Source organism: Gossypium raimondii, chromosome 8 (genome assembly GCF_025698545.1).
Source record: "Gossypium raimondii isolate GPD5lz chromosome 8, ASM2569854v1, whole genome shotgun sequence".
Classification (NCBI taxonomy): Eukaryota; Viridiplantae; Streptophyta; class Magnoliopsida; order Malvales; family Malvaceae; genus Gossypium; species Gossypium raimondii.
In genome coordinates, this window is record NC_068572.1 from 6,986,097 (window position 1) to 7,011,938 (window position 25,842).

Here is a 25,842-nt window from a genome sequence, read left to right on the forward strand (position 1 = left end):
GAATGCTACATCCATAATTAATTAAATTACTAAATTCAGAATTAAAATATTATAACATTAAAAACTTCAAATCATAACTAAAGTCTGAAGAAAAATAATAAAATTTAATTTTGTTATTTTTTGGTTACTAATGATTTATTTCACATTCCAATTTAAAAAATTATTTTAACCTTATTCATATCATTTCCTTCCGTTGGCATAATTTTGGAAACCACGATTAGATCTGTAAGCTATACGTCTTTGTAGAGCATCCAGAATATTTTAAAGTTTCTTATCTACATGATGGAGAATATATAAAAGAAAAAGAGTGTTTGTATAACTTTTTTATTATCGAATATTATCCCTAAATGTTATGGTGGTTGGTATGATAAGCTATGAAGCAAGGTATAGGTTGCCGGAGATAAAACGAAGGGGTCAATCAAAGGTAATGGTTTCCGTGCCAGGTCAAAAAAAGCTTCCTTCATTTTACCAGCTCCTACGCTTTTTTGTCTTCTTTTGTCTTGTCCTTGATGGAAGCTATTGCTTCCTCCTTGGTAGAGGCGGTCGTGTCTGGGATGTTTCGTTCCTTGTCGGACCACTTCTCCTCCACCCACTTCAACAAATTTGCTCGGAAGGAGAAGATTTTATCCGAGCTCAAGAAGTGGGAAATTTTGCTGCTCAAAATCAATGCTTGCCTGGAAGATGCTGAGGAAAAACAATCCAAAAGCTGCTCCGTCAAACTGTGGCTACGGGATCTAAGAGACATTGCTTATGCCGCCGAAGATATTATCGATGAGCTTGCCTATGAAGCTCGGCGCCGCCAAATGAAGGAAGACGCAGGTCCTTCTTCCTCCACCCACAAGATGATGAGGAAATATGTGTCAGCTTGCTGTGTAAATTTTAATCCTTCAACTCTTAAGTTCAGCACCAAAGTGGAGTCCAAAATAAAGAAGCTTACTGCTAGACTGGAAGCGGCCGTTGCCATAAAGAATGATTTGAGTTTAGAAGAGAACGATAGAGGAAGGCGTGAAAGAGTGACAGAGAGGCTGAGAACCAGTTCACTCGTTGAACCTCGTGTCTACGGCAGGGAAAAAGATAAAGAGGTCATTCTTGATATCCTGATGAATGATGCTGATGAGGGCTTTGGTGATATCGCTGTGGCTTGCATTTGGGGTATGCCAGGAGTGGGTAAAACCACACTGGCCCAGTTGGTGTACAATGATATCAAAGTTGAAAGCTCTTTCGATTTGAAAATCTGGGTTTGTGTCTCTGAGGAATTTGATGTTATTAGGCTGACGGCGATAATGCTTGAAGCTGTTACTTCGGCGAGTTGGAATTCAAAGGATCTAAACTTACTTCAAGTAAGCCTAAAGGAGAAGTTGTCTGGGAAGAAGTTTCTTCTTGTTTTAGACGATGTTTGGAATGAGAACTATGAACAATGGGAGGCCTTATGTAAGCCTTTTATTGCAGGGGCAGCGGGAAGCAAAATTCTTGTGACAACTCGAAATGTAGATACTGCGTCAATAATGGCTCCTTGTGGAACTTATCATCTAAGGGAACTCGCAGACAAAGATTGTCTCTCGTTGTTCACTAGGCATGCTCTTGGCGGTTCAGATTTTGACGGGCACCCAAACCTAAAAACCTTCGGTGAGGAAATAGTAAAGAAGTGCAGCGGCTTGCCATTGGCGGCTAAGACCCTGGGAGGACTCCTTCGTACTAAAAGGAACTCTGATGAGTGGGAAGACATAATGAATAGTAAGATTTGGCATTTGCCTGAAAAAGGAAACAGCATCCTTCCAGCTTTGCTATTGAGCTATCATCACCTTCCTTCCCATCTCAAGCGTTGTTTTTCTTATTGTGCCATATTTCCGAAGGATTATGAATTTGACAAGGAGGAGCTGATTCGTTTGTGGAAGGCAGAGGGTTTCTTGCACCACACCAAAAGGAAGAAGCAAATGGAAGACATAGGAATTGAATATTTTCGTGACTTATGGTCGAGATCTTTTTTCCAACAATCAACTATTAACAAAAACAGGTATGCGATGCATGACCTTATAAATGATCTAGCTCAATTTGTTTCCAAAGAAATATGCTTCTTCAACAATGGAGACAAATTAAACGATGGAGTTAAACTTGAGAGCTTTCGGCATTTTTCATTCCTTCGTCACCAGTATGATGTTTCGAAACGATTCGAAATGTTGTCTCAAATGACCAGTTTAAGAACATTGGTAGCATTACCAATTCATATGTTGCCCATGGCAGCAAGTTCCTTTTTAACCAATACTGTCTTACAACAGTTTGTACCAAAGTTAGGCTGCCTAAGAGTCTTGAGTCTCAATGGTTATTGCATTGATGAGCTACCGCATAGCATAGGTGATTTGATACACTTACGGTACTTGAATTTATCTCGAACCAGCATCAAATCATTGCCTGAATCCGTTGGATCTCTTTTCAACTTACAAACATTGATACTGCATGGGTGCAAGAACCTCACAAAGCTGCCTCGAGCTATTGAGAATCTGATCGATCTTTGTGTTCTTGATCTTACTGATACTGATAGTTTAAAAGAGATGCCGATGCAGATTGGTAACCTGAAAAATCTAAAGGTCTTGTCCAAATTCATCGTTCGAAGGGATAGCGGGTCTGGCATCAAAGAATTGAAGGGCTTGTTGCATTTGCGAAAGGAGATTTCCGTTATTGGACTGGAAAATGTGGTTGATACTGGAGAAGCTAGGGATTATGTTCTAAAGGATAAGAATAAGCTTGAGGGGTTGCATTTGCAATGGGGCCATGAATCCTTTGATCATCGAAATGGCGAAAATGGATTACCTGTTTTCAACATGCTACAACCTCATCAAGACATTAAAAGAGTTAGAGTTGCTTGCTATGGTGGCACAAAGTTTCCATCTTGGTTAGGTGGTTCCTCAATGGCTAATATTGCAGATATAAACCTCTCAAACTGTAGAAATGTCATGTCCCTTCCAGCACTTGGGAGACTACCCTCACTGAAGAAGCTGTCACTAACAGGCATGAATGGAGTCAAAAGATTGGATTTTGAGTTTTTTGGAGACAATTTACCTTCTTCAAAACCTTTCCCAGTTCTGGAAGTTCTACAGTTTCAAAATATGTTGAATTGGGAGTACTGGTGCTATCCTAATAACAGACCTGATGAAGAAGACAGAGAATTCCCTAATCTGCGTGAGCTTATGATTCATAATTGTCCAAAGTTGTATCAGAAACTACCCAGATACCTACCTTCTCTGGTGAAACTTAATATCAAAGGGTGCCCTAATATGGCTTATTCAGTTATGAGCCTCCCATCTCTTCTTGACCTAAGTATTGAAGATTGCAATAAGATGGTTCCAAGGAGCATGGTTGACCTTACTTCTCTAACTACACTGAGAATCAAGCGTGTGCCAGACCTTACATGTCTTCCCAATGTGTTTGAACAGTTTCCGGGGGCACTTAAGCATCTTAGCCTTTCCAACTGCATTGGATTGACAGCCTTATGGCAAAAAGGTGCTGAATTTAAAAATGTTGTTTCTATTGTGCATTTCAATTAGCTAGTTTATTATTTATGTTGAAAGTGCTTTTGAGCTTCAGATTGAAAATTGTTTTTAAAAGTATCCTCAACAAATTTTTTTGAAAATTTTGATGTTTACCATTGATGTCCATAAGTGTTTTTTAGGAAGATAAATCTATCTTTTATAGTTAATATAAATGAAGGGCAATTTTATGATTTGTCACCCAAATTGGCTTTTGAAGAGATATAATTTTTAGCTTTTTTTGGGTCACTTGAAAAGTTGGTTTGGTTTAAAAAATTACATGTTTACTAATGTTTGACTTAAAAAGTTGGTTTAGCTTGAGAAGCACTTTTGAAATTCAACGGTAAACAAATCCTTAATCTATGTTCCCATGTGTATCTTTCTCACTTGCAGGCAATGAACAAGAATTAGAGCCTAACGAGCTACATTGCCTTACGTCTCTCGAGCATTTGCGTATTGAATCATGCTCGGAACTTGTATCCTTTCCGGACATAGGTTTTTGTCCTAAACTTAAACGACTTCAACTCAGAGATTTTCCATGGCTTAAGAACCTTCCTTGTTGGATAATGAAGCAGGGTGAACTTACCGATTGCCTTATCGAAGATTTGGAAATAGAAGAATGTCCTTCTCTCACAAGCTTTCCAAGAGGGATATTACCTCCCACATTGAAAAGGTTAAAAATCCAAGATTGCATTTGCCTATGTTCTCTACCTGATGGACTGATGCAAGCTGATAACAGCAAAAATACATTTTGTCTAGAGAATTTGGAGATCATCAGTTGCCCTTCTCTTGTTCGTTTTCCACATGGTAGATTACCAACTAGCCTTAAAATGCTTAAGATTTGGGAATGCTTACAACTAGAGCCCCTTTCAGATAGGCTACTGCCCAATAATGCATCACTTGAATACATTGATATCTGGAACTGTCCAACTCTGATAAGCTTACCAGATTCTTTAAACAATCTTAAGTGTCTGATGGAGTTGATCATAGGCAATTGTCAATATCTGAAATACTTCCCAGAGATTGATTTGTCTCTCCCCAATTTGAAAACTTTGAATATCAGTAATTGTGCAAATCTCAAGTCTCTACCTCATCAGATATTAAATCTCACTTCTCTTCTGTATTTAACAATTTGTAATTGCCCATGTATTGTTTCTTTCCCTAAAGGGGGTTTGCCCCCTAATCTATTGTCACTTGAGATTTGGGATTGTGAACAACTCAAGGAACCAATATCAAATTGGAACTTACATACCTCAACCTCTCTTAAAGACTTGAGCATTGTTGGTGGACCAGATTTGGTTTCCATTCCAGATGAAAAGTGTTTGCTTCCCACAACTCTAGTTTCGATATATATCGCAAAACTCAATAATCTAGAATCCCTTTCCAAAGGGCTTCTAAACTTGCCATCGCTCGAAGAACTCGAAGTTGTCGATTGTCCTAAGCTTCGAAGCTTGCCAAGGGAAGGGTTGCCTACAACACTTGGAAGACTTCGTATCAGGAACTGCTCACTTCTAAAAGACCAATGCTCGAGAGAGAGAGGAGAATATTGGCCCTTAATAGCCTCCATTCCTTGCGTGGAGATACAATCTACAGGTTTTTAAATAGATTTCATATTTTTCTTTGGTAACATATACATATAATTGTCATGAATTGATTATAAGAAAATATTTTAAATATTGATGTACTTTCCCTATCTGATCTGTAGATGGAAGCGAATAAGAAACGTGTTACACCGAATATTATTTCAGTCACTAGTGCAGTCAGTTAAGGTAAGTGTATTCTTTTGGCGTTCCATTGGAAATTTTCATTCCAATTCAACTTACATAAATTGGCCTAAAAAGAATAGGAAGTAACTTAATAAATTATCTTTCCATTGGATTTTTTTTTTTTTTTGCATAGTCATATTTCAAATTCATAGTAATTAGACATTCACTTTTACATTTGGCGAAAAGGTTCATTTCATGCTCTTAAAAATCTGAAAATGGAAATTGTAAGGATTTATGCATCTTACATTGTCGAAAGCTAGAGGAAGTGACTGTCTTTGAAACTATTTCATGAATATTGTAGTAAATTTTACTCGTTGGGTATTATATAAATGTTGGCAAACTTTATGTTGCATGGATCTCTTGGTCACAAGCCTATCAAATACTCATGTAGTTAAGAAATAGAAATTTTTTTAGCTGAAGGCGTCTAAAATACTATTTCATGAAAATTACAATAAATTTTACTCATTAGGTAATAAATAAATGTTGGCAGACTTTATGTTGTATTTCTATGACATGTTTAATAGCATGTAATCCATTATCTATGAGACTAACTAATAGAAAATAAAGGTCGTACTTGTTTCTTGTGTTTCCAATACTCATCTATGTATGTATCCTTGAACTGAAACTGAAGCTTTAGGTGTTAGACAAATTTTACATGTGATCTTGGTTTATGTTGCATTTCTTATGTGATATTAGTATGTAATCTGTTGCCTACGACACTAACTAATGGAAATGAGAAATTGTACTTCCTATTTGTGTTTCAAATATGATATATGTATCCTTGAATTGGAATTGAAGCTTTAAATGTTAGACAAACATAATGTGCAAGAAGGATTAGAGCTCACAATTTATAAATTACTATGCATGTTTACAGGTTTGTGGGTTGTTCATTGAAGTTGTCAATTGTTATAAAAGTCAGTTTATTCTCAACTTCCACTAATAACATTTTATATTTAGATACATTTCTCATTTAATTAACTCATAACTACAAGTTAGGGAAATATGTCGATTAATTTTATGCAAAAATTGAAATTTTAACTTTCAATACGGTAGTGATCTCAAATTCTGCAATCCTTCATTGTCAGGAAAGATATGAATACAAAGGTTTTGGCAGCCAACAACTCCAATAGAACAAGATACACTTTTAAGTCTTCACTTCCTAGCAACGAATACTAAGGTATGCATACTAACACACGTTTTACTATATTAAAAAAATTATATGTATTTATAACAATCTCTTCAGTCCTTAGAATGTTAATATCAGTATATGAATATTTTCTTTATTTCCATACAAAACAATAACATTGTACACACAAATTTTGAGTCGAAAGTTCACTTGAAAGTTTAGAGCCAAATTTATTGCTAACTTTGAAAAGAAAGTTACAATCTCTACAAATTTCTTAAATACAAAAAATATATATCCTTAGATTCTTCTCTCCGATTTGACTTTTATCCAAGAGTCGTTTGACTTGATCTCATACGAGTGTGGAATGCTTCATGCTGACTTGCTTTTCAAATAGGTTTGAACCTCCTTTCTTCAGTTGAAACGGATCAAAAGGTGGCTTTTTTCAAAAACGACTTTTGGGTTCTTCTCCATAGCATGAAGTTGTCGATTGTTACAAAAGTTAGTTTATTCTCAATTCCATTAATAACATTTTTATTTTTAGATGCATTTCTCATTTAATTAGTTCATAACTACAAGTTAGTGAAAAATATCGATTAATTTTATGCAAAAATTGAAATTTAAACTTTCAATATGTTAGTGATCTCAAATTGTGCAATCCTTCATTGTCAGGCAAGATAAGAATACAAAGGTTTTGGCAGCCAACAACTCCAATAGAACAAGATACACTTTTAAGCCTTGACTTCCTAACAACAAATACCAAGGTATGCATACTAACACACGTTTTACTATATTAAAAAACATTATATGTATTTATAACAATCTCTTAGTCCTTAGAATGTTAATGTAAGTATATGAATATTTTTCTATTTCTATACAAAACAATTTCATTCAAGTTGACTTGAAAATGTTTATTAATAACATTGTACATACAAATTTTGAGTCGAAAGTTAACTTGAAAGTTTAGAGCCAAATTTACTAATAACTTTGAAAAGAAAGTTACAATCTCTGCAAATTTCTCAAATACAAAGAAAATATCATTTGATTCTTCTCTCCGATTTCACTTTTATCTAAGGGTTGTTTGACTTAATCTTAGACGAGTGTGGAGTGCTTCAAGTGTCATGTTGACTTGCTTTTGAAACAGGTTTGAACCTCCTATCTTCAGTTGAAACGGACCGAACTTGAAAATGTTTATTAATAACATTGTACATACAAATTTTGAGTCGAAAATTCACTTGAAAGTTTAGAGCCAAATTTACTGATAACTTTGAAAATAAAGTTACAATCTCTGCAAATTTCTTAAATACCAAGAAAAATATCATGTGATTCTCCTCTCCGATTTGACATTTATCTAAGGGTCGTTTGACTTAATCTCAGACGAGTGTAGAGTGCTTCAAGTGTCATGTTGACTTGCTTTTGAAATAGGTTTGAACCTCCTATCTTCAGTTGAAACGGACCGAAAGGCGGCTTTCTTCAGAAATGACTTTTGGGTTCTTCTCCATCGCAAGATTGTTGCAAAAATTAGTTTATTCTCAACTTCCATTAATAACATTTTTTTAGATGCATTTCTCATTTAATTAGTTCATAACAACAAGTTAGTGAAATATGTCAATTAATTTTATGCAAAAATTGAAATTTGAACTTTCAATACGTTAGTGACCTCAAATTCTACAATCCTTCATTGTCAGGAAATATAAGAATACAAAGGTTTTGGCAGCCAACAACTCCAATAGAACAAGATACTCTTTTAAGCCTTCACTTCCTAGCAACGAATACTAAGGTATGCATACTAACACACGTTTTACTATATTAAAAAAATTATATGTATTTATAGCAATCTCTTCAGTCCTTAGAATGTTAATATAAGTATATGAATATTTTCTTTGTTTCCATACAAAACAAATTCATTCAAGTTGACTTGAAAATGTTTACTAATAACATTGTACACACAAATTCTGAGTCGAAAGTTCACTTGAAAGTTTAGAGCCAAATTTATTGATAACTTTGAAAAGAAATTTACAATCTCTACAAATTTCTTAAATACAAAAAAAAAATATATCCTTAGATTCTTCTCTCCGATTTGACTTTTATTCAAGAGTCGTTTGACTTGATCTCATACAAGTGTGGAATGCTTCAACTGTCATGTTGACTTGCTTTTGAAACAGGTTTGAACCTCTTTTCTTCAGTTGAAACGGATCAAAAGGTGGCTTTTTTCAGAAATGACTCTTGGGTTCTTCTCCATAGCATGAAGTTGTCGATTGTTACAAAAGTTAGTTTATTCTCAACTTCCATTAATAACATTTTATATTTAGATGCATTTCTCATTTAATTAGTTCATAACTACAAGTTAGTGAAAAATATCGATTAATTTTATACAAAAGTTGAAATTTAAACTTTCAATACGTTAGGGATCTAAAATTGTGCAATCCTTCATTGACAGGCAGGCAATATAAGAATACGAAGGTTTTGGCAGCCAACAACTCCAATAGAACAAGATACACTTTTAAGCCTTGACTTCCTAACAACAAATAATAAGGTATGCATACTAACACACGTTTTATTATATTGAAAAAAAATTATATGCACTTATAACAATCTCTTCAGTCCTTAGAATGTTAATATAAGTATATGAATATTTTTTCTATTTCCATACAAAACAACTTCATTCAAGTTTACTTGAAAATGTTTATTATTAACATTGTACAAACAAATTTTGAGTCGAAAGTTCACTTGCAAATTTAGAACCAAATTTATTGACAACTTTGAAAAGAAAGTTACAATCTCTGTAAATTTCTTAAATACAAAGAAAAATACCCGTTGATTCTTCTCTTCAATTTGACTTTTATCCAAGGGTCGTTTGACTTGATCTTAGACGAGTGTGGAGTGCTTCAAGTGTCATGTTGGCTTGCTTTTGAAACAGGTTTGAACCTCCTGTCTTCAGTTGAAACGGATTGAAATGCGACTTTCTTTAGAAACGACTCTTGGGTTCTTCTCTATAGCATAAAGTTGTCGGTTGTTACAAGAATTAGTTTATTCTCAACTTCCATTAATAACATTTTTTATTTAGATGCATTTCGCATTTAATTAGTTTATAACTACAAATTAGTGAAAAATGCTGATTAATTTTATGCAAAAATTGAAATTTGAACTTTCAATACATTAGTGATCTCAAATTGTGCAATCCTTCATTGTCAGGCAAGATAAGAATACAGAGGTTTTGGCAGCCAACAACTCCAATAAAACAAAATACACTTTTAAGCCGTCACTTCCTAGCAACAAATACTAAGGTATGCATACTAACACACCTTTTACTATATTGAAAAAAAATTATATGTATTTATAACAATCTCTTCAGTCCTTAAAATGGTAATGTAAGTATATGAATATTTTTTCTATTTCCATACAAAACAACTTCATTCAAGTTGACTTGAAAATGTTTATTAATAACATTGTACACACAAATTTTGAGTTGAAAGTTCACTTGAAAGTTTAGAGCCAAATTTATTGATAACTTTGAAAAGAAAGTTACAATCTCTACAAATTTCTTAAATACAAAAAAATATATATATCCTTAGATTCTTCTCTCCGATTTGACTTTTATCCAAGAGTCGTTTGACTTGATCTCATACGAGTGTGGAATGCTTCAAGTGTCATGTTGATTTGTTTTTGAAACAAGTTTGAACCTCCTTTCTTCTGTTGAAATGGATCGAAAGGCGGCTTACTTTAGAAATGACTCTTGGTTTCTTCTCCATAACTTAAAGTTGTCGATTGTTACAAAAGTTAGTTTATTCTCAACTTCCATTAATAACATTTTATATTTAGGTGCATTTCTCATTTGATTAGTTCATAACTACAAGTTAGTGAAAATGGCGATTAATTTTATGCAAAAATTAAAATTTGAACTTTCAATACGTTAGTGGTCTTAAATTGTGCAATCTTTCATTTTCAAGGAAGATAAGAATACAAAGGTTTTGGCAGCCAACAACTCCAATAGAACAACATACACTTTTAAGCCTTAACTTCCTAGCAACAAATACTAAGGTATGCATACTAACACATGTTTTACTATATTGAAAAAAATTATATGTATTTATAACAGTCTCTTCAATCCTTAGAATGTTAATGTAAGTATATAAATATTTTCTCTATTTCCATACAGAACAACTTCATTTAGGTTGACTTGAAAATGTTTATTAATAAGATTGTACATACAAATTTTGAATCGAAAGTTCACTTGGAAGTTTAAAGCCAAATTTATTTATAACTTTGAAAAGAAAGTTACAATCTCTGCAAATTTATTAAATACAAAGAAAAATATCCTCTGATCCTTCTCTCCAATTTGACTTTTATCCAAGGGTTGTTTGACTTGATCTCAGACGAGTGTGGAGTGCTTCAAGTGTCATATTGACTTTCTTTTAAAACAGGTTTGAACCTCCTGATAAGCTATAAAAGTAATATATTTTAATCCCATTGTTAATGCATTTTTAGATTATTAATTATGAAAATTAGTGAATTTGATTCTCCTAATCCTTTAAATTCATGTTTCTATACTTAGGAGAGCTTTTGGAAGCGAAAGGAGCGAAAAATGAACCATAATCGTACAAAAAGAGTTGTTTCTAGGATCCACACGGCCTAGGCCTTTCCACACGGGCTGGACACATACCCATGTGCCAACCTGTGTCGGTTTCGCACCTTACTTCCCAAACACACAGAAAAACACAAATTTTAGACTTTTTGAGCATTCTAAAGCCTATAAATACCAATTAGAAGAAGAAATAAGGGGGCCATCAGAGAAGATCAAAGAAAACACTCGAAGAACACTAACGGAATCAACTCGGAAGTGGATCTCTATCAAGATCAAAGATCTCCGTTTAATTTCTTCTAAAGTTTTTATGAGTTTTTATGAGTTTTTTTTTGCTTCTTGTCATTTTTCTAACTTTGAGATGTTTCTATTTACGTTTATGAACTAATTCCCTAAATACTTAGGTAAGATGAAACCTATGATGAATCTTATTATTTGATTTCTGATTTACATGCTAAATACTTAATTCTTGTTCTCAATTAAATGTGTTAACTTCTTATTTTAATTTTTCTGGGATGTTAATTCATGTTTAATGTGTTGAATTCAGTAGAGCAAAAGTCTCTGTTTAAAAGTAGATCTAGCATAATTGAGTGGAGTTGTATGCAATCCTAGAAATAGGACAACATAAATCTACCGGATTAGAGTCAAATCTAATAGGGGAATTCATAGATCGAGTTAATGCGATAATAGGGGTTTTGATTAGAAAGATATTTCAATTAATCAACCTAAAGTTTGTTGTTCTTTCTTTCAAAAAAGATGTTAACATAGTTTAGGGATTTCTACGGATTAAGACACCAAGTGAATAAATCATTTAATTCAAATTCATAATAATAGGTGAAGTCTATGTGGATCCTTTCCTAGGTATTGTCTCTCTCATTGGTTAATATTTGATTATTTCCTTGATTTATTCTCTATTACGTTCTTAGTTAAATTAGTTTAGTAATTTTATATTAAAACACATGACTCCAATTTGTCGGCTAAATAATAAGATATTTGTGGATATGATATTTTTACTCACCGTAGCTATACTATTGTTCGATAAGTGTACTTGCCTTTGTCGTATTTATAGTTAGTTTAGTGACCATCAAGTTTTTAGCTCCGTTACCGGGGACTAAAATATTAGGAACACTTGATTTTTATTAATTTAGCCATTTTTATTTTATTTTTATATTTTATATTTTATTTTATTTTTTACATTCTATTTTTTTCTTTTGTTTTCTTCTGGCAGGTGCCTTTTGTTTATGACTAGAAGAAACCTGTCGGGGCCATTACTATTTGATAGTGAAATTGAAAGTACTGCTCGCAAAAACTGTAGAGAAGCAAGGCAGAATTGACAGAATATAGTACATAACAAGAGGACATTATTATTACTGAGGAGGTGGGTGATAACCAAGATATTCAGCTACCTCCTGCAGTTGTTGCAGATCTTGCTCATGTTCCTCGTACTATGTATGATTATGCCAAGCCCACTCTAACAGGGGCTGAATCGAGTATTGTGAGACCCACCATTGTTGTAAATAATTTTGAACTGAAGCTAAATACAATTAAAATGATACAACAATATGTTCAATTCGACGGTTTGCAAGACAAAGATTCAAATACTCATTTGGCCAATTTTCTGGAAATCTACGATACTTTCAAGATAAATAGTGCTACTGATGACGCCATTTATTTACAGTTATTCCCTTTCTCATTGAAGAACAAAGCTAAACAGTGGTTAAACTCTTTACTACGCTGTTCCATCATTACATAGGCTTAAATGACCGGGAAATTTCTTTTAAAGTACTTCCCACCGGCTAAGACAACCAAGTTGAGGAATGATATATTTTCCTTTGTTTAGATAGATTTAGAGACATTATATGATGCATGGGAGAGGTATAAGGACTTATTGAGATGGTGCCCTCACCATAGGTTACCATTATAGTTACAAGTTCAAACCTTCTACAATGGTTTGAACCCTTCAACGAGGCAGTTGATTGATGCAGCATTTGGTGTTACACTAAATAATAAAACACCTGAAGCAGCTTATGAGTTTATAGAAAAAATGACACTGAATAATTATTAGTGGCAAGTCATGAGGACAAAGCCAGTGAAGGCCATTGGTGTTTTTAACTTAGATGCAGTCACCATGTTATCGAATCAGGTAGAACTTTTAAATAAAAAAATTAATGGTTTATATATTTCTACGTAGGTACATCCAGTGATGCAATGCGATACAAATGGAGGAGAAAATGAATAATCCAGAATGTTTGCCCTTTGCTCCTAGCATAGAGAATGAACAAATCAATTATATGGGTAATAATTCTAGGCCTCAAAATAACCCTTATAGTAATAACTATAATGTAGGTTGGAGGAACCATCCCAATTTCTCTTGGGGTGGTCAAGGAAATCAAAGAGCACAACCCTTTCTAGGCTTCCAACAACAACCTTACCAGCAAGAGAAAAAGCCATACCTTGAGGAGATGTTAATGAAGTTTATCTCGATGTTAGAAATGAGTTTTCAAAACACTGAGGCAGCACTAAAAATCAGCAAGCATCGATTCAAGAGCTCAAGAACCAAATAGGTTAGCTTCCTGAGTTAATTCCAGAACGACCACAAAGTAGTTTGCCTAGCAGTACTGAAACTAACCTAAGGGAGCAACTTCATGCAATTACTGTTTGAGATGAAGAACCAAGGGAAGAAATTGTCGTAAATAGGTAAGCCAAAAAGACCGAAAGCCGATTGCCAAAGAATATAAACCTCGAGTTCCATATCCTAACGTGACAAAGAAAGACCACATGAACGAACAATTTGGTATATTTCTTAAACTCCTAAAAAAATTACATATTAACTTACCGTTTGTTAAAGATCTTTCGTAGATGCCCAATTATGTCAAAATTTTAAAGGAGCTTTTGGCAAACAAAAGGCAGTTAAACGATTCGTCGATTGTGAAGCTCAATGCAGTTTGTTGGGCCATCTTACAAAATAAACTACCCAACAAACTGAAAGATCCTGGGAGTTTTACTATTCCTTGTTTAATTGGTAGTTTAAATATTGATAATACCTTAGCTGATTTAGGGACTAGTATTAATCTCATGCCCTATAAAATGTTTAAATATTGATAATACCTTACCTGATTTAGGGACTAGTATTAATGTCAGGCCGTGTGTATAAATGAGCAATCGAGAGTGAGTTACACGGTTTGACAACATGGCCATGTGAACCATACGGCCTAGACACACAGGTGTGTCCTTGCCCATGTGAGTTCTAGAACTTAATTTTTCAAAAATTCAAAGGTTACATGACCTAAATAGTTCACACTGCCTGAAGAAATGGTCGTGTGGCACACACGGGCATGTCCTAGGCTGTGTGAACCCTTGAGCTAAGTTTTTCATTTTTAAATCAAGTAAGAGAGTTACATGGGTAAGAGACACGGCCTTGTGCGAGACACGGTCGGGCAACATTGGCATATGAGTGGCTGTGTGTGTAACGCCCTAAAATTTAGGCCTACAAGTATTGGGCCTTAAGTAAGGGAACGGTTTGGAAACTGTGTACAAAAGTATGTCTGCTTTAGTGGTTAAGGGCCCTGAGAGGAGTTAGAAAAGTTCTAGGTTCAAACCTGGGCTTTAGCAAAAATTTTAGTTTTAAGTGGATAAAACCCTGGATGCTTGGATGTAGGCCTTTTAAATTATTGTGTTAAAAAATGTCATAAGGAAGCATGTGGTCTAGTGGTTTTGGTGTCACTAAGGTTGCAAGGGAGCCTGGGTTCAAGTCTTGGCTCTTGTAATTTATTTTGGTTTTTGTTTTAAAGGAACCTAGACTTTGGTCTTTAGACCTTTTAGTTAATTGAAGACAAAATAGAAACAAAAGGGCTTGTGACAAGGAGGCAAGTGGCGTGTTTAGCTATTGAGGGGGGCTTGGGTTTGAATCCCATTGCAAGCAAAAAGGATATCTATTTTGCTAGCATGAGGCGGCAGGAGTTTGAGCTGGTTTCAAACTCTGTTGGGTGAGATTTTGAATAGGTCTTGGAGGATATCAATGAGAGGGATATTTGGAGAGATTTGAGGAGAGAATATTAGGATTTGGGGAGGTTGTTGTGGAGAGCTATAAATCACACACATCTCATTTGTTCATTATTTAGAAAGGTGGAGATCAGCGAGGCTTTCAAGGGTATCCGTCGCTTAGGGTGCGATGATCATTGATTTGTGAAATAAGAGTGTTCGGATCGAAGGGAATCTGCAAATCGCATCAGGTGTGTAAACTCCCTACTGTAACTGTAGAACGGCAAAAGCAAAAAAGCTGAAATACGGCGTTTGAGACCACACAAGCATGCGATCGCTCGTGTGGAAAGCCAAACCTATGAGTCATGGGCGATAAACTGTGGAGGCCTCCATGAGCATTTTCATGGGCTTAGGCCGTAATTGGCCACGTTGGGCCGTATAAGCTAAATGGGCTCATGGGCCCCACATGGATGAAAACCATGATTTGTGGCTAATACTGGACTAGGTTATGTAGATCCCATAACCGTGGTGAAATCTGGGCTAAACAGGCCACACGAGTGTGTGGACCCATTTGGGCCGAGTAATGGGCCTTGGGCCCATTTACACTGTTGTGACCAATTAGGTTACCTGAGTCACTCGAGGCGACTGCGGACCTTTTGAGAGGTCGATATCTGGACCGAAATACCCCTCAAGGGTAAAATAACTGAAATATCCTCGATGGGTAAAATGACCGAAATACCCTCGATGAGTAAAATGACTTAAATACCCCTCATAGGGTAAAATAACTAAAATGCCCCCGTAGGGTAGAATACCGAAATACCCCTGTGGGGTAAAATGATCGTAATGCCCCTGTAGGGTAAAATAACCATAATACCCCTATAGGATAAAATGACTGTAATGTCCCTGTAGGGTAAAATGACCGTAATGCCCCTGTAGGGTAAAATGACCATAATGCCCCTATAGGGTAAAATGATTGTAATGCCCCTATAGGGTAAAATGATCGTAATGCCCTTGTAGGTAGAGGTGTTCATGGTAGGTGGCTGACTGGCCCGACGACCCGCTAGAAATATGGGAGGGTTTGGGTAAAAATATAGGCCGAAATATGGGCTTGGGTAAAAAACGAGGCCCGATTAAAAAGCAGGCAGGCCTCTGCACCACTTTTTGGCCGGGCTTCGCCTACTTAGAATAATAAATATTTTTATTTTTATTTTTATTTTTAACTTTAAAATACTTTTAAAATACTTTTTTAATTTTTTAATTTTAAAATTTTTAAAATTTTTTAAAATACTTTTTTAATTTTTTAATTTTAAAATATTTTAAAATACTTTTTTAATTTTTATTTTAATTTTTAAAATAAATTTTGGTATTTATTTAAAAAGCAGTAGGTAGGTCTGCTTATGAATTTTTCAGTAGGGCACAGGCAAAATTCTAGGCCCATATTTCGAGCCGGGCCGGGCCCGGGCCGAATTTTTTTTCTGGGCCCGGCCAGGCCCATGAACACCTCTACTTGTAGGTAAAATGACCGTAATACCCTGATGGGTAAAATGATCATAATGCCCGCCTCTGTAGGGTAAAATGATCGTAATGCCTCTGTAGGGTAAATGACTATTTTTGCCTTTCAAGGTCAAATGATTGTTTTGTCTGTGGTTAAATGACTGATTTGTCTGTGTTTGGTATGACTGATTTGTTTGTGATTTGAATGATTGATTCTGAGCATGGCATTCTGCATACACGACATACTGCATGGGGTTGGGATACTGTTATAGAGGAAGTACTATACTGGTGGCTCTGCCACAATTACTGTTACTGGTGGCTTGGCCATATATACTATTGCTGGCAACTTTGCTGTGATACTGTTACTGGGAGCTTTGTTGCGATACTACTAATGGCTTTGTTCTGATCATAGTACTGTTACTGATGGCTTTGTGTCGATCACAGTACCGTTACTGAAGGTTTTGTGCCAATTATATTACCGTTACCGATGGTTGTGTGCCGATCATATCACTGTTACTGATGGCTGTGTGTCAATCATATCACTGCTGCTGATGGCTTTGTGCCGATCATGTTACTGTTACTGATGGCTGTGTGCCGATCATATCACTGCTACTGATGGCTTTGTGCCAATCACATTACTGTACTTATGACTTGTAGTTTTTCTGTTCAAGGCTTACTGCCTTTCTGGTTATGGCTTTTAGCCATTCTGTTAATTGGCAATTCTGCTGCAATATTGGTTAGTGCCGCAACCGGTGCTACTTAAGGAGTGTAGGGATAGATGGGTCGATTTAATCCCCACAGAAGTGTAGGGTTGGACAAGAGACGGAGTACAGGGTTGGTATGGGTATTTATGCATTGCATATACTGATTCTCATATTGAGATGGTCTTAGGACCAGATATATGTGATATGTGCCATTTGATATGGGCTCGGGTACAATCGAGGCTAATGGGGGCTAAGGCCTAATTGCCACCGTTACTGTGTTGGGCTATGGCCCACACACTGTACTGTTATTATTAAAGGGCTCTGGCCTAGACTGCTTCTGTTTCTGTATACTGATTATTTCTTTAATAGGGGGATTACACACTGATTTTTCGTAAACTCATCCACTCCTATTAAATGTGCACGTAATCCTCAGTCATAGTTGATTCGGTGCTACGAGGGACTCGAAGGTGGCCACACAACTGCATCAGCTTTTGTTTTTAGCTTTTGATTTATAAGTAACTGAATTTTGGTATTTTTATGTAAAAATGCATCTTTAAAGTTATAAACTTTAAATTGAGATTTTTATTTATTTAGTTTGATATAAAGTGATAGTCGTAGAATAAGACGGGTTTTCAAAAGGTAACCATTTTCAAAGACACCACGTTTTAACAATAAATGAGATTTTGGAAAATTTATAACGTTTTAAAAGTGATTAGTTTTTAATTATGCACACTTAGAAATGAACAACCCGTTTTGGAATCACCGTTTAATAACAAAATGATTAATTGATTTTAAAGATTTCAAAAACAACAAGTTTTATGCTAAACACCTTAATGTGACACCGCCAGATTCGACCATAACTCTCAAGCCGGGTTTAAGGTGTTACAGTGTGACCCAGACAGCCTCTAACATGAGCGTGCGAGAAGTGAAGGAAATCACTATTTTTAATCGCACACAGGCTGGGAAAGCCCACATGGGCGTGTGACATGGCCATGTGGCCCGACATTGGCCCTTACACGACCATGTCACCCATTTATTCCCTAGCCCCTTCTTTTCTTTTATCATTTTCCTCCTAATCTCTCCCACACAAACCCTAGTCGCTGTCGCCACCCCCTCTACCAGCCTGACCACCCCCGTCGATCGCACTATATCGCCATCGCAATCTCTCTTTCCCCTCTCCTCCATTCCCGAGTCATCACCCATCCTCACCAAACAAGCCACGCCACTAACCATGTCCCTTTTCATCCTACCTCCGACCCCTTTTGCCCTTCAATACACAAGCCCCCCTCTGATGCAACTCCCCTTTCTCACCTACCCTACAATCGTCCCCCTCACCCTTCGAGCCACACACGACCCTCCTTCCCTCTGTATTTTCCTCTTGTTGGAACCACTACGAGCCTTCTCTTTCCCCCTTACTGAACCACATATGAAACAGGCACCCTCCTCTGACCCTCTCTTCTTCTTTGTACCGCGCCCCTCTCCCTTACACCTCGACTACCGTGCGTCGCCCTCACTCTAGCCACCGCCTCGTCTCACCTTTGGTCCTCCGTTTGATTATGTTTTTTACTGCTCCCTTCGTTTTATTATTTGTAATATTATTACTCTTATCATTACTTTTATTTCTAATTTGGTATAGTCTGTTTAGGTTACTATTTATTATTATTTGTTACTACTATTATTCTGATTATTTCATTATTTGTCTTTTAGTTTCTCATTTAGTTTATTTTATTTATTATTTCTTCCTTATTATTTTTATTATTTCTAGTTTGATTCATAATAGCTTAAGTATATGGTTTTTGTATGATTAGGTATTCGTACATACTATTTTAGGAGTAGATTTCTATTTTGACTGCTTGGATTTTGATTTTTCGACCCTCGGTTTACGTATTTGATTATGCTTTATTTATTATTTTTCTAATATTGAATTATTTTATTTTCAGGCACACCATGACAAACACACGCAGTAAATCTAAGGTCGTCGTTCCTGCTTCGAAAATGCAAAAGACTCCGGGCACAACTTCCTCTTCAGGTGCTTCCGCCAATGCACACCATCCTTATCTCTGATTTCCACAAGGTCCCTAGGAAGACTTATATCAGCTTCTTCGACTAAGGCTACTCGGCTTAGGCAGATGTATTGATTGGGCCGCTTTTGAGTAGGTCTAGTTAGCTGATAGCATGCGCCATCATTACCACAGCCCTGTGGGACCGGTTCTTTTCCATCATCAAGCCCACATACTTGGAGCTGACTTTGGAGTTCTGTTCGACATTTCTCCTACAGTAGGTGATGACGACCCATAACGAATTGGACACCATAACTTTCAGACTCAATGGTACGGTACGACATATGAATGTCCCAAAGTTCAGAGCGGTATTGGGACTCTACACTATCGAGTTCATAAGTACCGAGAGTTTTTTCGATTATATTGGTACATCCACTACTAGCCATCTCTTTGCTAGGTAGACCTTATGGTGAGTACGACGTCTTATGATGCAAGTTACTCGAAAGCGACTTCTCTTCCACCGACCTTATTGTATAATCATGCCATCTTGGCTCACATATTGGCCGGTAAGAGAGAGAGCACCAGAGTCATCGGTACAACCGACACCTATTTTTTATGGAGTATAGCCACGGGGAATATTTTTTATTTAGCCTACTTCATCGCTCTCGTCTTTCACCATCAGATAAAGAGCAGTAGGAAGGGTCCTATCTATTTAGGCCCTTATGTGACTCAACTAGCACGTCACCTTGGTCTCCTCGACATACTGGAGCAGATCTTCTCACTTATACTAGTAGGCCAGATGTTTCCGCAGGGATTATCGAGAATTCACCTCATCATCCACCTTCGAGTCACCATCCTACTTCTTCTGTTGCTACCTTAAAGGACCTCTCTGAACGGTTCACTCGCTCTGAGCAACGCTATCTTCAAAGGTTCAACAGTATTGACACGACTTTGCAGTAGACCTGTCAACACCTTCATATATCCTCTTCAGCGCCGGTGACTCACGATACTGATGCCTCTAATGATGAGGATCATTGATTTTATTTTATTTTATTTTATTTTTATTTTTATTTTTACTTTTGTTTTTTGTTGTTTTATTTTTATTTTCTTAGACTTCTTTCATTTATTATCTTTTAAACTATGTTTTTATTTTTATGGTTGTTTCTAATTGAGTCGTACCCTGTTAATCTTCTTCACTATTTGTGTTTATTTTCTTATTATTTTGCTCGGGATCATGCACTACATTTAGATCTGTTTGTAATTCTGTTTTTCATCATTCTAGCGATTTCATCCAATATTTAGTGCAGTTTCAGTTTTCTCCCTCTCTTATGATATTCTGTTTATACTGTGATTATATATGTTTATATAGTGAGGATAATGTACATCTCAAGTGTGGGGTGGTTATTTATTTAATTACTAGAAAATCTACGAATTATGTCTTGTGTTTAAGTAATTTTCTCATACTTCCATTAGAATGAATTTTTATTGATTTGAGATTTTTATTGATGTCTTTTGGATTATTTTGTAGATATTTTTGCATTGGTTGATTTAAACTTTAAAACATGAGAGAATCAAGCATGATAAGTTTATTTTCGAATAAAAAATTTAGGTTGTTCCTTGAATTGAGGTATTATCTTAAAGTTTTAAATTTACAAGTTTGACATCAAAAACCATGATTTTTTTTAGATTTTGAGCCTTTAGAGCATACATTTTTATTTCTCATATTATTATTGGTTATGAGTATGTCAATTTTATTTTTTATTCTCGAACTTGCTTCGATTGTACATGTCGAGACCACACATTTGATTTGATTTACTGAGATAATAAAGGCACTTAGGATTTAACCCACTTATCTCATAAAAAGCTTACATTTTTAATTAACCCTTAGTGAACCCCGTTGAGCCTAACACACCATTTCTTGATTTACCCATTAATGTTAACCCATAACAATTTTTTTTCTTTGAAACTTTTTCCCGTTTTATTAACTCCCTTTTTGTCGAGATTTGATATGGTTAATTGCTTAACTACGCTCTTTGTTTGATTTACTGAATTATTTCTTTTTGTTTTAAAAAAAAAGAAAAAAAAGGGTCAAAAAATTGATTATTAATTAGTCTTGTTGGTTGAGCTTGAACAGTTAAATTCATATTTTGGAAGAAGCTCGTTTAATTATTCGTGAATAGTTCTTAGTTTGTGCACTTGTTTTTAATTAAGCATTTGTTTATTTTTCTAGTTTAGTAATTTATCAATGTGATCTTGATTATAACCAACTTTTCTGGTCTTTCCCCACACCCTTAACCTAAGCCCCATTACAACCTCTTAAAAGACCTTTTATTAGTGTGTCATATCATTTTATAGTGGTGGAGTTTGATTTTCAAGCAAGCTTATGGTAAGGACACTTCTTGTTTGACTTTTGAGTGCTTATTCTTGAACTTTAAACACTTTGAGTTATTTGAGTGAATCTCTAGTGAGGATGTCATTTCTTGTCGATTTTGAATTAAAGGTAATTACTTAGTTAAGGGGAAATACCTATGTTTTCATGCTTTAAAAATTTTCGACTTGGATTGTTTGGGTCTTTAGTGTTCTTTTAGTTGAATTGTTAATGTATGATTATTTGCAAATTATTTCGAAACATTATTGATGAGAATTATAAGTTAAGAAAGATTAATTTTAGTGTGAGTGGAGGATGTTGCTTGAGGACAAGCAAACACAAGTGTGGGGGTATCTGATAAGATATAAAAGTAACATATTTTAATCCTATTCTTAATGCAGTTTTAGATGATTAATTATGCAAATTAGTGAATTTGATGCTCCTAATCCTTTAAATTCATGTTTTTATACTTAGGAGAGCATTTGAAAGCGAGAGAAGTGAAAAACGAGCCAAAATCAAGCAAAAAGAGCTATTTCCAGGATCCACAGGCCTAGGCCTTTCCATACGGGCTGGACACACGCCCATGTCGATTTCACACATTGCTTCCCAAACACGTAGAAAAACACAATTTTTAGGATTTCTGAGCATTATAAAAACACAATTTTTAGAATAAGACATAAGGGGGTTATCAGAGAAGATAAAAAAAAACACTTGAAGAACACCAACAGAATCAACTTGGAAGTGGATCTCTATCAAGATCGAAGACCTTCTTTTAATTTCTTCTGAAGTTTTTATGAGTTTCTTTGTTTCTTGTGGTTTTTCTGACTTTGAGATGTTTCTATTTACAATTATGAACTAATTCCCTAGATGCCTAGGAAGATGAAACCTATGATGAATCTTATTATTTGATTTCTGATTTACATGACAAATACTTGAATCTTGTTCCTAATTATGGTTGCTAATTTCTTGTTTTAATATTTATAGGTTATTAATTCATGTTTAATGTGTTTAATTTAGTGGAGCAAAAGTCCCTGTTTAAGAGTAGATCTAGCATAATTGAGTGGAGTTACAAGCAATCCTAGAAATAGGATGACATAAATCTGCCGGATGAGATTCAAATCTAATAGGGGAATCCATAGATCGAGTTAATGCAACAATAGGGGTTTTAATTAGAAAGATATTTAAATTAATCAACCTAGAGTTAGTTGTTCTTACCCTCGAAAGAGATATTTACATAATTTAGGGATTTCTATGGATCAAGACAACAAGTGAATAAATCGTTTAATTTAGATTTATAATAATAGGTGAAGTCTAGGTGGATTCTTTCCTGGGTATTATCTCTCTATCGGTTAATATTTGATTATTTTCTTGATTTATTCTCTATTGCATTCTTAGTTAAATTAGTTTAATAATTTTAGATTAAAACACATGACTCCAATTTGTCGACTAAATAATAAGAAAACAACAATTACTAATACTTTTAATCCTCGCGGATGCGATATCTTTACTCACCATAGTTATACTATTGTTTGATAGTTGCGCTTGCCTTTGTCGTATTTATAGTTAGTTTAGTGACCATCACCTCCTTTCTTCAGTTGAAACGGATCAAAAGGTAGCTTTCTTCATAAATGACTTTTGGGTTCTTCTCCATTGTTGAATTGGATCGAAAGGCGACTTTTCTTCAAAATTGATTCGACATTCTTCAGAATTTCTTCAAGTTCTTAGGCTTTTTAGAGAATTTTGCAAAGATTTTTTGGGGATTCTTGAACTTACCCATTTGTAGAATTTCCTTGAATAAAATAGACTTCTTGTAGAATTTAACTACTCTACTTGATTATTCTACAATAATTTAAATTTTTTTATTTATTATTTATCTCTTATTAATTTAATTAATTAGTTATAAGATAACCATCGATATTAAACTTAATTATTCTATTTTTTAATTAGTGATAATATAAATTTTAAATATTTATCTCTTAATTAATTTAAATTAATTAGAGAAAAATAATTACAACACATATATGATATCATCATTTTCACCATTGTAATTTTCCCTTTGAACCACAATAATTTTGGTTTGATATGTGCCACTTTATAATTGGTCCAAAAATTTTGTCATCTAAAAATGCATAGTAATAAAATCATTCGTGTTGGTTAAATGACCTGTGACCATATATTTTTTTCCGTCAACTATGCAATGTTAATAAGAGAATATGAAAGGAGGAAAAATGGTAGCGCATACTGACTGCATAAAGGAATGATTGATTGTGTACCCATAGAACGATAGATTCCAACTGCAATCTCACTATGCTACACAATCCCTCTGACAACTATTATCTACGAGCAGTTGTGACTCCATAGTTAAACGAATGTTTGATGTGTACTCACAGTCTCAATAGATTCCAACTACGATAGTCCTACTATGTACCCACAGTTATAGCAGATCCTAGCTGTAACACTTTTGTATTGTGCTCTCACGATCCTTCCAACAACTTTCTACTGGGAGCGACTGTGTTTTCGTAGTACCGACAGCTTGACTACGACTTAGTGCCTTGACCATATATGTCTAATCTCATAGTTTTACTGCAATATGATAAGCCATCATTGTCGAGCAATCTGAGGTGGCGGGTCATTGTTGCCGGACAACCCAGGATGACTTAATTGGTGTGTTTGGAGGAGGGGTTCTGGGGAACTCCCAATTTTGTGTGCTAGCGGTCAAGGGTAAGATTATCGATTGTTAAACAAATTGCTAAACGATCACTTCATAACATATTGAGCATACTCATGAAAAACACGTATTGAAATGTTTGAACTATTCCATGTGCATATGGTTTTGGTGAATGATATAATGATTTGATAATTGAATTCGTCCGATTGATTATGATTGAAAGTTGATGTTCGCTTGCTTAAGTAGCAAACCTAATTTACCGTATTGAATTGATTGATATGTAACATTGTTTGTTATTTGTAATGTTTGTAATCAAATATTGAATTGGTTTATTGTAAAAGAACTCACGCTGAACTTCCATGGCTCATTCCCCCTTACTTTCCATCTTTTCAGATAACCCATCGAACTCAACATGCGAAGGGTCTCGGCTTGTTCTCGCCAATGAATTATTATTTATCGTTTTATATTATTAAAAACTCGTGGTAAGGAACAGTTACTTTTAATCACATTAATTAGGACACATGTTATTTATAGGTATTTATATAGACGGAATGGACCATACTTAATATTACCTATTGGTAATTATTTTAGGATATTGTTAATGTCTTAAGAGTTTTACACAGGTTAGACTATTATACAAAGATTGTTGATTTATTTTTCCGCTGCTAAGTTAATGTTAGCGTTTAATTTATTAAAATGAGATATTCACTGTTATAGAAGAAGTTGGGAATTGAGAATAGATTTGAAAAAGACAGGATCACTTCGGTGAGTAATTTGACCTTTTCGGCTCAGGTCTATTATCTAGGTCGAGTTGGGTGGTTACAAGTTTTTTTTCTTGCATCATAATCTGACCATATGATGCAACTTGATATCAGTTAAACGTTAAGTAATCAATAAGTCGGTATTTACTTATACATTTTGTTTTTCATGCAAAAACCATTAACGACAGGATTAAAAAATATAATAATTTGAAAATGTAATTTTATTGCCAATCTATTAAAAAATTACAAATAATAATGACAAAACAACTGCATTGAAAACACTAGATTCCAATAAGTACATGTAAAGTGATATTCATTCCTTACGACTTGTGGCAGGTATTGTTGATCGGCTTTATAAGGTTCAGCATAACAAATTTATGAATAAAATTTTAATTTCATCAAATATTTATAACGAATAATAATATTTTACCGCATGCATTAATAATAAATTATCCTTTATTTTAAAAAGTACAATTAAGAAGTGATTTTAACTATTTTTAAAAACTAATGTAAACTACACTTGTAGTTACTCATTTATTGGTAAGTTTCTTTTTTGGTCATTCAACTATGAGAGGTCGCAAAATAATTATCTAACTATTCAATTTTTCTTTTTTTGGTCATCAACTATTAAATGACTGATGGAAAGATGATGTGACAACTTTTAAAATTGGTAGAGTAGTAACTTTAACCCTCAACACTTTATACATTGCATCAATTTATGTTTGATTTTTAAAAGATAACCCTCAATGTTTACACATTATGTAATTTGGTCTTTTTTCTTTTTCAATCTGCTTTTCTTTATGACCCTTTCACCAAAAAAGCTCAAAAAACAAATTATCAACTAAATTTGATCGAAATATACCAAAATGAG

The 25,842-nt window shown here is 34.8% G+C and overlaps 1 protein-coding gene and 1 non-coding gene across 38 annotated transcripts; one reads left to right on the forward strand and one right to left on the reverse strand.

The window, feature by feature from the left end:
- Positions 1–222: 222 nt before the first annotated feature.
- LOC105790588 (putative disease resistance protein At3g14460) lies at positions 223–12,567 on the forward strand. 37 transcript variants are annotated; one of them, XM_052635181.1, is made up of 14 exons: positions 223–3,498; positions 3,918–5,117; positions 5,230–5,293; positions 6,165–6,204; positions 6,376–6,467; positions 6,811–6,914; positions 7,086–7,177; positions 8,102–8,193; positions 8,579–8,682; positions 8,854–8,949; positions 9,609–9,700; positions 10,364–10,454; positions 10,769–10,837; positions 10,969–11,479. In XM_052635181.1, the coding sequence occupies exons 1-3, from the start codon at positions 510–512 to the stop codon at positions 5,241–5,243; spliced, it is 4,203 nt and encodes a 1,400-aa protein (XP_052491141.1). In that variant the 5' UTR covers positions 223–509; the 3' UTR covers positions 5,244–5,293; positions 6,165–6,204; positions 6,376–6,467; positions 6,811–6,914; positions 7,086–7,177; positions 8,102–8,193; positions 8,579–8,682; positions 8,854–8,949; positions 9,609–9,700; positions 10,364–10,454; positions 10,769–10,837; positions 10,969–11,479. The 37 variants fall into 37 exon arrangements, with proteins under 37 accessions (XP_052491141.1, XP_052491149.1, XP_052491140.1 ...); XM_052635175.1 differs by lacking the exon at positions 6,165–6,204 and adding an exon at positions 12,224–12,567 and having other exon boundaries at positions 224–3,498; positions 10,969–11,399; XM_052635179.1 differs by lacking the exon at positions 6,165–6,204 and adding an exon at positions 9,265–9,333 and having other exon boundaries at positions 224–3,498.
- Positions 12,568–12,802: 235 nt separating this feature from the next.
- On the reverse strand, positions 12,803–12,909 carry LOC128032207 (small nucleolar RNA R71). The gene has a single exon (XR_008188335.1). It is a non-coding gene; the product is annotated as a small nucleolar RNA R71 (small nucleolar RNA).
- Positions 12,910–25,842: the final 12,933 nt, after the last annotated feature.

Bases quoted from the DNA above. Each gene is read 5' to 3' on its own strand.
- LOC105790588 (XM_052635181.1), top strand. From the start codon at position 510: ATGGAAGCTATTGCTTCCTCCTTGGTAGAGGCGGTCGTGTCTGGGATG. The intron at 3,499-3,917 runs GTGCTGAATTTA...TCTCACTTGCAG, and splicing joins GACAGCCTTATGGCAAAAAG to GCAATGAACAAGAATTAGAG.